The sequence below is a fragment of the Pecten maximus genome, chromosome 1 (assembly GCF_902652985.1).
Source record: "Pecten maximus chromosome 1, xPecMax1.1, whole genome shotgun sequence".
NCBI classification, from domain to species: domain Eukaryota; kingdom Metazoa; phylum Mollusca; class Bivalvia; order Pectinida; family Pectinidae; genus Pecten; species Pecten maximus.
This window is the reverse complement of record NC_047015.1, coordinates 4,435,032-4,448,913: the sequence shown is the minus strand read 5'-3', so window position 1 is coordinate 4,448,913 and position 13,882 is coordinate 4,435,032. Positions and strand designations below refer to the sequence as shown.

General features: G+C 37.8%; 1 protein-coding gene across 1 annotated transcript in view; it reads right to left on the bottom strand.

The window, feature by feature from the left end:
• Nucleotides 1–13,882, bottom strand: part of LOC117322864 (proto-oncogene tyrosine-protein kinase receptor Ret-like) — a gene marked incomplete in the record, with an annotated part of 112,314 nt that overhangs the window by 38,366 nt on the left and 60,066 nt on the right. The window contains 1 exon segment of the mRNA XM_033877802.1: nucleotides 584–693. Coding sequence (XP_033733693.1) covers nucleotides 584–693 — 110 coding nt within the window.

The following is a 13,882-nucleotide window of genomic DNA, read 5'->3' as shown; positions in this document are numbered from 1 at the left end:
AAGTCAGCGAAAGTTAAATAACAACAGAAAGAGAATGATCCGAGCGATAACCTGGTTCAATTGTTGATGATGATAGACTTGGTAATAAACTGTCTGATATCAATATGTAGTCTAATCTTGCTTGTTTTAGTGGATTTAAATTTAGTATTGTAATACAAAATATACCTTGAACAGTTCAACTTATTACTAGTGATTTACATAGTATCATGAATGTATCTCATATTGCACTACATGCATATAATCAATATAATCAAATCTTAGTCAGCCACGTTGAATTCTCAACTATGTAAAATGACCTCTTGTTTTACATTTTATCATATACTTTGTCAAATAACAACTTGTTTTACATTATATTATATACTATGTAAAATGACCTCTTGTTTTAAATTTTATCATATACTTTGTCAAATAACAACTTGTTTAACATTATATTATACACTTTGCCATATGACTTCGTGTTACACATTATATTATATAATTTGTCAAATAACCTCTTGTTTTACGCTATAAGTCATATGGAGTGTATTAAAAACATGAAATCTGAAAACTTTGTAAAGGATTCATGCCTTTTTTTCTACCTTACCTCGTTCGAATATTTCGTAGTTCCGAAAGGTTTGTATCCAGGATCTGTAACAGCTACCATGCACGTGTATTCATCGCGGTCCGAAATCTTTTCCCGCTCAACCTGTACTTCTGTTGATACAAATTGGTAAACTGACCGTTAGATGTATTTCCTATTCGATATTCACAAAAATGGTTTACCACGAGTATATATAGCAGGAAGTCTGATATCGATGGTAGACACTTTTACAAATATGGATGGTAGTGTGGTAGACTATATAGTTGGAGTCTGATATCTATGGTAAACTGTATAGTTGAAGTCTGATATCGATGGTAGACTATATAGTTGGAGTCTGATATCGATGGTAGACTATATAGTTGGGGTCTGATATCGATGGTAGACTATATAGTTGGAGTCTGATATCGATGGTAGACTACATAGTTGGTATCGATGGTGGACTGTATAGTTGATATCGATGGTAGACTGTATAGTTGGAGTCTGATATCGATGGTAGACTATATAGTTGGAGTCCGATATCGATGGTAGACTATATAGTTGGAGTCTGATATCGATGGTAGACTGTATAGTTGGAGTCTGATATCGATGGTAGACTATATAGTTGGAGTCTGATATCGATGGTAGACTATATAGTTGGAGTTTGATATCGATGGTAGACTATACAGTTGGTATCGATGGTAGACTATATAGTTGGAGTCTGATATCGATGGTAGACTATATAGTTGGAGTCTGATATCGATGGGAGACTGTATAGTTGGAGTCTGATATCGATGGTAGACTGTATAGTTGGAGTCTGATATCGATGGTAGACTATATAGTTGGAGTCTGATATCGATGGTAGACTGTATAGTTGTAGTCTGATATCGATGGTAGACTATATAGTTGGAGTCTGATATCGATGGTAGACTATATAGTTGGAGTCTGATATCGATGGTAGACTATATAGTTGGAGTCTGATATCGATGGTAGACTATATAGTTGGAGTCTGATATCGATGGTAGACTATATAGTTGGAGTCTGATATCGATGGTAGACTATATAGTTGGAGTTTGATATCGATGGTAGACTATATAGTTGGAGTCTGATATCGATGGTAGACTATACAGTTGGTATCGATGGTAGACTATATAGTTGGAGTTTGATATCGATGGTAGACTGTATAGTTGGAGTCTGATATCGATGGTAGACTATACAGTTGGTATCGATGGTAGACTATATAGTTGGAGTTTGATATCGATGGTAGACTGTATAGTTGGAGTCTGATATCGATGGTAGACTATATAGTTGGAGTCTGATATCGATGGTAGACTATACAGTTGGTATCGATGGTAGACTATATAGTTGGAGTCCGATATCGATGGTAGACTGTATAGTTGGTATCGATGGTAGACTATATAGTTGGAGTCTGATATCGATGGTAGACTATACAGTTGGTATCGATGGTAGACTATATAGTTGGTATCGATGGTATACTATATAGTTGGAGTCCGATATCGATGGTAGACTATATAGTTGAAGTCTGATATCGATGGTAGACTATATAGTTGGAGTCTGATATCGATGGTAGACTATATAGTTGGAGTCTGATATCGATGGTAGACTATATAGTTGAAGTCTGATATCGATGGTAGACTATATAGTTGGAGTCTGATATCGATGGTAGACTATATAGTTGGAGTCTGATATCGATGGTAGACTGTATAGTTGGAGTCTGATATCGATGGTAGACTATACAGTTGGAGTCTGATATCGATGGTAGACTATACAGTTGGTATCGATGGTAGACTATATAGTTGGTATCGATGGTAGACTATATAGTTGGAGTCCGATATCGATGGTAGACTATATAGTTGAAGTCTGATATCGATGGTAGACTATATAGTTGGAGTCTGATATCGATGGTAGACTATATAGTTGAAGTCTGATATCGATGGTAGACTATATAGTTGGTATCGATGGTAGACTATACAGTTGGTATCGATGGTAGACTATATAGTTGGAGTCTGATATCGATGGTAGACTATATAGTTGGAGTCCGATATCGATGGTAGACTGTATAGTTGGAGTCCGATATCGATGGTAGACTATATAGTTGGAGTCTGATATCGATGGTAGACTATATAGTTGGAGTCTGATATCGATGGTAGACTATATAGTTGGAGTCTGATATCGATGGTAGACTATACAGTTTGTATCGATGGTAGACTATATAGTTGGAGTCCGATATCGATGGTAGACTATATAGTTGGAGTCCGATATCGATGGTAGACTATATAGTTGGAGTCTGATATCTATGGTAGACTATATAGTTGGAGTCTGATATCGATGGTAGACTATATAGGTGGAGTCTGATATCTATGGTAGACTATATAGTTGGAGTCTGATATCGATGGTAGACTATATAGGTGGAGTCTGATATCGATGGTAGACTATATAGGTGGAGTCTGATATCGATGGTAGACTATATAGTTGGAGTTTGATATCGATGGTAGACTATATAGTTGAAGGTTTATATCCAGCGTCTATATCTACATGTTATATACATATAATTATATTAAACAAATGACAATAAGAGTAAATTGAATGGATTGCAATATTGCCGAAAACTTTTGCAGGCGTAAAATAAATGGTCTTTAACGGAACTATTATATCCTACTAGACCTTGTGATTTAATGCATAAAATGGACGCGCAATTATTACGTGATCGAAATTAAAACGATAGCCATCTATTAAAACAGTGCTTTCCAGCACGTTCGTGAGGGCACACAAGATACGAGCAACAAGCCTCGCCGTGACAGAGCTACGCCATAACTAAGCACATTTAATCGATAAACTTGGGCTTTATTGAAACCAATTGGATGTTATATCAATACCTTGTACCATGACGGCCATGTTTGGCCCTCGGCCAGTCCCTAATTCTCCCGACATGTTAGCTTACTGCTTTATATATAATACCGCATATGCAAATACGTTTACCGATCAAAACAAAAATACTCATTGCATTCAGTATTCATGAAGTGAATCCATCAAAATTGATTAATTAGATGTTGTACTTATTTTGAAAATATAGAATAATACCCACATAGCATTGAAGATAACAGGGCTTTTGTTAGACAAGTATAAACAGGACGTGTGGTGCCGCCTAATGATCAACATGTTACAGGACAAGCACGATTTCCCGGAGTTATTCGAGGGTTCACTTGGCTTCACTTGTTGAGATTTGGCCGACCATATGTGCAGTTGTCGTCGGAAAGTCACGAGCAGACTCAGGTAACTATCGTCTTATGATAAACCATCTGTCTAGTAGTTTGGTGTTACAACGTAACAAATAACGGCATTTACTTTATAAGACATGGACGCATTCTATATAGGTTAGTCAGGACCACATAAAATAGACAGGCTGGGAACACGTACATTAATTAGGCTGGGAACACATGCATTCGTCCGGCTGGGAACACATGCATTCGTCCGGCTGGGAACACATGCATTCCACAGGCTGAAACTCATGCATTCGTCAGGCTGGGAACACGTACATTAATTAGGCTTGGAACACATGCATTCGTCAGGCTGGCAGGTACACTAAGGGCCATATACATTGCATGGCGGTGAATAGAGTTGAATTTCAAACATCAAAGTTGGTTCCCTTGGCTATATATATAACCCAAATTAATCGATGATGCAATTCCCTAATTAACTAATTACGTAAATAAATTACTAAACTAAGAGAACGCAAAAAACAATATGATATTGATTTTAACGAAATAACGAAATGTCAATTATTCAAAGCATTGTAATAAAGTGCTTCATCCTATTTACAGAATCGCATCTGAGGGAGACGTTAAACATCTACAGTTACGTTCTCACAATGGATGTGTGTAGGTACGGAGTATGACGTTTTCTTTAGGAGTGACATTAAAACCAAGAAATCTAGAAACATAAGACCTCCACAGCACAATTGGATACTTGATGTTTTAAAAGCAGATGACAATAACTTTACTGATGATCAAGAGATTGACATGTGTGCGAAGGGTCAGAAACGAAAGCGGCCACCTGAAGACCAAAACGTTAGTGTTGTTGATGATATGTGGTTGAACTTCCCATTATTATCCACGAAAGATCTATGTTATGGTCAGTCTTTCCACACATTGTGTATGAATAGTTTTAATCAACTCTCGACCATTTTCCTAAAGCGCGCAAAACTTCAACTCATCTTTCATCACAATCCGTGGTGTCCTTCACGTATTTGTTCACATCATCTCACAAAGAAAGATCTTAACTCTTACGTTGGAATTCGCACTGATGAAAGAGAAATGCTGACTTCCCGGCTACCTTCCAGATCAAAGGAAATTCTCAATGCTCTTTTGGAGATATAACATTTACAGGAGTTTTTTTTACACTCTACGTTTCTTGTCTCTGGATGATGCAATGGTAAAGCCTGGGACGGGCTGAGGAAGGAAACAGTTTCTAAACCCTCTACACATTGTTCGTCCTCTATTGACACTTTACGCTCCAACCCACGAGGATGTACACAACTGTTTTCTGGGTAAAACTGACGACATATCGTGGAAACAGGGTTCAACTATGTTTTAATTTGTCAGTTTCCATTATATCAAGCATTAGACATAACTTTTGTTCCATTGTTCCTTGGAAGTGAACAATTTACTAGACAAAACATTCTGGAACACAACACAGCGTTCTCCGAGGCATGTTTTGTCAAGCGGGGAACCGTCATACTTGACGATACGTTATCTTTATTCTTTTACTGTGGCAAGAAGATTGTCTCTCTTGGCCGCAGAAAGATGGCAATGTCATTGTTGATCGAGGTTTAAGGGACGTTTTGCCAGGTTTGGAATCGCGTGACAATAATGATGCCGTGTTCTCTTAAACCTGGGAACAACATGACGACCTACAGGCTAACCTTGATAAAACCATAGCTTAACAAATACAGTTGAGTCATGTCACACACGACTCAAGCAATGGTTGTTTTTCAAACCAGAACTTGCCTCTAAATATTTCATTGATGTCATCGAGGCACTCGTTAGAATAGTAATAGCATATCTGAATGGAATCCAAGGACCCATATATGTAAGAACACCAGAGCGAGACGCAAAGGATAGGGTGCTGACTTACAAAATAATAGCGTACTAGTGCTCACATCACCTTAGCTGACTGTGTAAAAAAAATGACCCAGATCCTACAAAAAGGGACAAGTCACTATTTGTCAAAATAGACGCAACTGCGGATAATTGTGACTTTCCAAAGTTCGACATGGAATACCTTCGGACACCGTCCTATAGTACATAATAACTACATATCGAATATCACTGGCTACATCACTGAGCACCATTGTGTTTATGGTGACTACGAGATCTGGATAAATCGACACTCACGGGACATTGTACGATGTCAGATCCACTGGAGGCATATGATCAGTTCGCGTCATGAGCTAAACGGCACCCCACCTCACTTCAATCGACTAAAAACACATTTATTCAAACTGACACGGCGCATACTATATACGAACACGTCATCAAGGAACATCCATCCTTAACCCACGGTGTCACTCGATACGAATTGTTACATCCAAAACACAATAATCCGTGAAAACATCGCCGAATTCCTCCTTCACGTCACCATTTTGCAAACTGTTCCTTCAGCCTGTCCAGGTTCCTCATTTACATACAGGGTTGAAAGGTCATGCGTTTATATAATCGGCTGTCGCCAGGTGATCCTTTTGGGGCCATCTCCGCATGCATTTGCATGTCTGTTGACAACCCGTATATTGTCCGGAAAACGATTAGGCTATCTTAAGTGTTTCGTCTAATTTACGATATGTTTGAAGTGTTTCGTCAAATGAACTATGTTACAACAAAATGTATAATAAAAACAATATCACTATAAATTTTATATCAATTTAAACGTGAGAGTTCCGTGCACAGAACATGACAGTACACAGGCAAAACGAAGTCAAGAATGTCCACCATGCAATCATATACATATAGTAGGCCTAGGCATTTCATACTTTTGCCACAAAGGAAGAAGAAAATGTTTATTTATATGATTAACTTTCGTCAGTTTGCTGAAATCAGGACGAAAAGAAAGAAAGTGTATCACAAATAAGACTGTCGTCAGGTTACTGGAACGTATACCAAAATTGCTTACATCAGACCTGTTCATTCATCTCCACAAATTTTACTAATATCATGTTGTCGTCAAATACGAAGATCAAATTTCAGACCTGCCAAACGATTTGTACGTTATTTGATCAGTGACCAATCTACAATCCCACAATGTTAGATTAAATATTTCCAAGAAATTATCTGAGTTCCATGAGAATTATATGACTAGTGCATACACGACTCGGGACTTGCATATAAATTTATCACTATGTGATTATCGAAATATTGAGGATAAATTTGATTTTATTTGCAACCATTTTATATTCAGCTTGACCATATTGGAAGAGTATCATTTGCTTTCTAGACCTCGCATGAACTAAATATTATTTTGCCGCTTAGTGTCAACAATGACTTTAACGCATTATAAAGAATTCTCCGTAACATTGATTATCTCTGTAATTAGCTCTCTCCTTTTTCACACATTATGTAAGTTATCAATGCATTACCTGATAGTGCGTGTTTAAGCACCTAACGCTACTCTAATAAGCTTGCTGCAGGGCTTAAAGAATAAAGAAACCGAATTGAAGTGAGAAAGAATACAGAACACTTTTGTGTCAACGCAGGAATTGTAACGCATTTAGGGCTAACTCGCATCATTATTAGATAAAAAGAGAAAACTCCTAGCAAATGGAATTAATCGGTTGCAAAACACTGATTTCCAAACTACAATAAAATTTCAACATGACTAAGAAAAAATAAAGCTCTATTTTTTACAGTATTTGCAATGTTTGTGGATATGTCAGTTAGTAAGATGTTCCATTAAATGTGTGGATATGTCAGTTAGTAAGATGTTCCATTAAATGTGTGTGGATATGTCAGTTAGTAAGAGGTTCCGTTAAATGTGTCTGGAGATGTCAGTTAGTAAGATGTTCCGTTAAATGTGTGTGAGATGTCAGTTAGTAAGAGGTTCCATTAAATGTGTGTGAGATGTCAGTTAGTAAGATGTTCCATAAAATGTGTGTGAGATGTCAGTTAGTAAGATGTTCCGTTAAATGTGTGTGAGATGTCAGTTATTAGAGGTTCAAATAAATGTGTGTGAGATGTCAGTTAGTAAGAGGTTCCGTTAAATGTATGTAGAGATGTCAGTTAGTAAGAGGTTCCGTTAAATGTGTGTGGAGATGTCAGTTAGTAAGATGTTCCGTTAAATGTGTGGAGATGTCAGTTAGTAAGATGTTCCGTTAAATGTTTGTGGAGATGTCAGTTAGTAAGAGGTTCCATTAAATGTGTGTGAGATGTCAGTTAGTAAGAGGTTCCGTTAAATGTGTGTGGAGATGTCAGTTAGTAAGATGTTCCGTTAAATGTTTGTGGAGATGTCAGTTAGTAAGAGGTTCCATTAAATGTGTGTGGAGATGTCAGTTAGTAAGAGGTTCCGTTAAATGTGTGTGAGATGTCAGTTAGTAAGATGTTCCGTTAAATGTGTGAGATGTCAGTTAGTAAGAGGTTCTGTTAAATGTGTGTAGAGATGTCAGTTAGTAAGATGTTCTGTTAAATGTGTGTAGAGATGTCAGTTAGTAAGAGGTTCCGTTAAATGTGTGTGGAGATGTCAGTTAGTAAGAGGTTCCGTTAAATGTGTGTAGAGATGTCAGTTAGTAAGAGGTTCCATTAAATGTGTGTAGAGATGTCAGTTAGTAAGATGTTCCGTTAAATGTGTGTGGAGATGTCAGTTAGTAAGATGTTCCATTAAATGTGTGTTAGATGTCAGTTAGTAAGATGTTCCGTTAAATGTGTGTGGAGATGTCAGTTAGAAAGAGGTTCCGTTAAATGTGTGTTAGATGTCAGTTAGTAAGAGGTTCCGTTAAATGTGTGTGGAGATGTCAGTTAGTAAGAGGTTCCGTTAAATGTGTGTGAGATGTCAGTTAGTAAGAGGTTCCGTTAAATGTGTGTGAGATGTCAGTTAGTAAGAGGTTCCGTTAAATGTGTGTGAGATGTCAGTTAGTAAGATGTTCCGTTATATGTGTGTGGAGATGTCAGTTAGTAAGAGGTTCCATTAAATGTGTGTGGAGATGTCAGTTAGTAAGAGGTTCCGTTATATGTGTATGGAGATGTCAGTTAGTAAGAGGTTCCATTAAATGTGTGTGGAGATGTCAGTTAGTAAGAGGTTCCGTTAAATGTGTGTGAGATGTCAGTTAGTAAGAGGTTCCGTTAAATGTGTGTGAGATGTCAGTTAGTAAGATGTTCCGTTAAATGTGTGGAGATGTCAGTTAGTAAGATGTTCCGTTAAATGTGTGTGGAGATGTCAGTTAGTAAGAGGTTCCATTAAATGTGTGGAGATGTCAGTTAGTAAGATGTTCCGTTAAATGTGTGTGGAGATGTCAGTTAGTAAGAGGTTCCATTAAATGTGTGTGGAGATGTCAGTTAGTAAGAGGTTCCGTTAAATGTGTGTGGAGATGTCAGTTAGTAAGAGGTTCCATTAAATGTGTGTGAGATGTCAGTTAGTAAGAGGTTCCGTTAAATGTGTGTGAGATGTCAGTTAGTAAGAGGTTCCATTAAATGTGTGGAGATGTCAGTTAGTAAGAGGTTCCATTAAATGTGTGGAGATGTCAGTTAGTAAGATGTTCCGTTAAATGTGTGTGGAGATGTCAGTTAGTAAGAGGTTCCGTTAAATGTGTGTGAGATGTCAGTAGTAAGAGGTTCCGTTAAATGTGTGTGGAGATGTCAGTTAGTAAGAGGTTCCGTTAAATGTGTGTGAGATGTCAGTTAGTAAGAGGTTCCGTTAAAGTGTGTAGATGTCAGTTAGTAGAGGTGTTCCGTTAATGTGTGTGAGATGAAGTTAGTAAGATGTTCCGTTAAATGTGTGTGAGATGTCAGTTAGTAAGAGGTTCCGTTAAATGTGTGTGGAGATGTCAGTTAGTAAGAGGTTCCGTTAAATGTGTGTGAGATGTCAGTTAGTAAGAGGTTCCATTAAATGTGTGTGGAGATGTCAGTTAGTAAGATGTTCCGTTAAATGTGTGTGAGATGTCAGTTAGTAAGAGGTTCCGTTAAATGTGTGTGAGATGTCAGTTAGTAAGAGGTTCCGTTAAATGTGTGTGAGATGTCAGTTAGTAAGATGTTCCAATAAATGTGTGTGAGATGTCAGTTAGTAAGAGGTTCCGTTAAATGTGTGTGAGATGTCAGTTAGTAAGAGGTTCCATTAAATGTGTGTGAGATGTCAGTTAGTAAGAGGTTCCGTTAAATGTGTGTGAGATGTCAGTTAGTAAGATGTTCCATTAAATGTGTGTGGAGATGTCAGTTAGTAAGATGTTCCGTTAAATGTGTGTGGAGATGTCAGTTAGTAAGAGGTTCCGTTAAATGTGTGTGGAGATGTCAGTTAGTAAGAGGTTCCGTTAAATGTGTGTGAGATGTCAGTTAGTAAGAGGTTCCGTTAAATGTGTGTGAGATGTCAGTTAGTAAGAGGTTCCATTAAATGGTGTGTGAGATGTCAGTTAGTAAGAGTGTTCCGTTAATGTGTGTGAGATGTCCAGTTAGGTAAGAGGTTCCGTTAAATGTGTGTGAGATGTCAGTTAGTAAGAGGTTCCATTAAATATGTGTGAGATGTCAGTTAGTAAGAGGTTCCGTTAAATGTGTGTGAGATGTCAGTTAGTAAGAGGTTCCGTTAAATGTGTGTGAGATGTCAGTTAGTAAGAGGTTCCGTTAAAATGTGTGTGAGATGTCAGTTAGTAAGAGGTTCCGTTAAATGGTGTGTGGAGATGTCAGTTAGTAAGAGGTTCCGTTAAATGTGTGTGAGATGTCAGTTAGTAAGAGGTTCCGTTAAATGTGTGTGAGATGTCAGTTAGTAAGAGGTTCCGTTAAATGTGTGTGGAGATGTCAGTTAGTAAGAGGTTCCGTTAAATGTTGTGTGAGATGTCAGTTAGTAAGAGGTTCCGTTAAATGTGTGTGAGATGTCAGTTAGTAAGAGGTTCCGTTAAATGTGTGTGGAGATGTCAGTTAGTAAGAGGTTCCGTTAAATGTGTGTGAGATGTCAGTTAGTAAGAGGTTCCATTAAATGTGTGTAGAGATGTCAGTTAGTAAGAGGTTCCGTTAAATGTGTGTGAGATGTCAGTTAGTAAGAGGTTCCGTTAAATGTGTGTGGAGATGTCAGTTAGTAAGAGGTTCCGTTAAATGTGTGTGAGATGTCAGTTAGTAAGAGGTTCCGTTAAATGTGTGTAGAGATGTCAGTAAGTAAGAGGTTCCATTAAATGTGTGTGAGATGTCAGTTAGTAAGAGGTTCCGTTAATGTGTGTGGATATGTCAGTTAGTAAGAGGTTCCGTTAAATGTGTGTGGAGATGTCAGTTAGTAAGAGGTTCCGTTAAATGTGTGTGGAGATGTCAGTTAGTAAGAGGTTCCGTTAAATGTGTGTGAGATGTCAGTTAGTAAGAGGTTCCGTTAAATGTGTTTGGATATGTCAGTTAGTAAGAGGTTCCGTTAAATGTGTGTGAGATGTCAGTTAGTAAGAGGTTCCGTTAAATGTGTGTGAGATGTCAGTTAGTAAGAGGTTCCGTTAAATGTGTGTGAGATGTCAGTTAGTAAGAGGTTCCGTTAAATGTGTGTGGAGATGTCAGTTAGTAAGAGGTTCCATTAAATGTGTGTGAGATGTCAGTTAGTAAGAGGTTCCGTTAAATGTGTGTGAGATGTCAGTTAGTAAGAGGTTCCATTAAATGTGTGTGAGATGTCAGTTAGTAAGAGGTTCCGTTAAATGTGTTGTGGAGATGTCAGTTAGTAAGAGGTTCCGTTAAATGTGTGTGAGATGTCAGTTAGTAAGAGGTTCCGTTAAATGTGTGTGGAGATGTCAGTTAGTAAGAGGTTCCGTTAAATGTGTGTGAGATGTCAGTTAGTAAGAGGTTCCGTTAAATGTGTGTGAGATGTCAGTTAGTAAGAGGTTCCGTTAAATGTGTGTGAGATGTCAGTTAGTAAGATGTTCCGTTAAATGTGTGTGGAGATGTCAGTTAGTAAGAGGTTCCATTAAATGTGTGTGGAGATGTCAGTTAGTAAGAGGTTCCGTTATATGTGTGTGGAGATGTCAGTTAGTAAGAGGTTCCATTAAATGTGTGTGGAGATGTCAGTTAGTAAGAGGTTCTGTTAAATGTGTGTGAGATGTCAGTTAGTAAGAGGTTCCGTTAAATGTGTGTGAGATGTCAGTTAGTAAGAGGTTCCGTTAAATGTGTGTTAGATGTCAGTTAGTAAGATGTTCCGTTAAATGTGTGTGAGATGTCAGTTAGTAAGAGGTTCCGTTAAATGTGTGTGAAATGTCAGTTAGTAAGAGGTTCCGTTAAATGTGTGTGAGATGTCAGTTAGTAAGCTGTTCCGTTAAATGTGTGTGAGATGTCAGTTAGTAAGATGTTCCGTTAAATGTGTGTGGAGATGTCAGTTAGTAAGAGGTTCCGTTAAATGTGTGTGAGATGTCAGTTAGTAAGAGGTTCCGTTAAATGTGTGTGAGATGTCAGTTAGTAAGAGGTTCCGTTAAATGTGTGTGAGATGTCAGTTAGTAAGAGGTTCCGTTAAATGTGTGTGAGATGTCAGTTAGTAAGAGGTTCCGTTAAATGTGTGTGGAGATGTCAGTTAGTAAGAGGTTCCGTTAAATGTGTGTGGAGATGTCAGTTAGTAAGAGGTTCCGTTAAATGTGTGTGAGATGTCAGTTAGTAAGAGGTTCCGTTAAATGTGTGTGAGATGTCAGTTAGTAAGAGGTTCCGTTAAATGTGTGTGAGATGTCAGTTAGTAAGAGGTTCCGTTAAATGTGTGTGAGATGTCAGTTAGTAAGAGGTTCCGTTAAATGTGTGTGAGATGTCAGTTAGTAAGAGGTTCCGTTAAATGTGTGTGAGATGTCAGTTAGTAAGATGTTCCAATAAATGTGTGTGAGATGTCAGTTAGTAAGAGGTTCCGTTAAATATGTTTGGAGATGTCAGTTAGTAAGATGTTCCATTAAATGTGTGTGGAGATGTCAGTTAGTAAGATGTTCCGTTAAATGTGTGTGGAGATGTCAGTTAGTAAGATGTTCCGTTAAATGTGTGTGAGATGTCAGTTAGTAAGAGGTTCCGTTAAATGTGTGTGAGATGTCAGTTAGTAAGAGGTTCCGTTAAATGTGTGTGAGATGTCAGTTAGTAAGAGGTTCCGTTAAATGTGTGTGGAGATGTCAGTTAGTAAGATGTTCCAATAAATGTGTGTGAGATGTCAGTTAGTAAGAGGTTCCGTTAAATGTGTGTGAGATGTCAGTAAGATGTTCCGTTAAATGTATGTGGAGATGTCAGTTAGTAAGAGGTTCCGTTAAATGTGTGTGGAGATGTCAGTTAGTAAGAGGTTCCATTAAATGTGTGTGAGATGTCAGTTAGTAAGAGGTTCCGTTAAATGTGTGTGAGATGTCAGTTAGTAAGATGTTCCGTTAAATGTGTGTGGAGATGTCAGTTAGTAAGATGTTCCGTTAAATGTGTGTGGAGATGTCAGTTAGTAAGAGGTTCCGTTAAATGTGTGGATATGTCAGTTAGTAAGAGGTTCCATTAAATGTGTTTGGAGATGTCAGTTAGTAAGATGTTCCGTTAAATGTGTGTGAGATGTCAGTTAGTAAGAGGTTCCATTAAATGTGTGTTAGATGTCAGTTAGTAAGAGGTTCCGTTAAATGTGTGTGAGATGTCAGTTAGTAAGATGTTCCGTTAAATGTGTGTGGAGATGTCAGTTAGTAAGAGGTTCCGTTAAATGTGTGTGGAGATGTCAGTTAGTAAGAGGTTCCATTAAATGTGTGTGGAGATGTCAGTTAGTAAGAGGTTCCGTTAAATGTGTGTTAGATGTCAGTTAGTAAGATGTTCCGTTATATGTGTGTGGAGATGTCAGTTAGTAAGAGGTTCCATAAAATGTGTGTGAGATGTCAGTTAGTAAGATGTTCCGTTAAATGTGTGTGATATGTCAGTTAGTAAGAGGTTCCATTAAATGTGTGGAGATGTCAGTAAGTAAGATGTTCCGTTAAATGTGTGTGAGATGTCAGTTAGTAAGAGGTTCCATTAAATGTGTGTGGAGATGTCAGTTAGTAAGATGTTCCATTAAATGTGTGTGGAGATGTCAGTTAGTAAGAGGTTCCGTTAAATGTGTGTGAGATGTCAGTTAGTAAGAGGTTCCGTTAAATGTGTGTGAGATGTCAGTTAGTAAGATGTTCCGTTA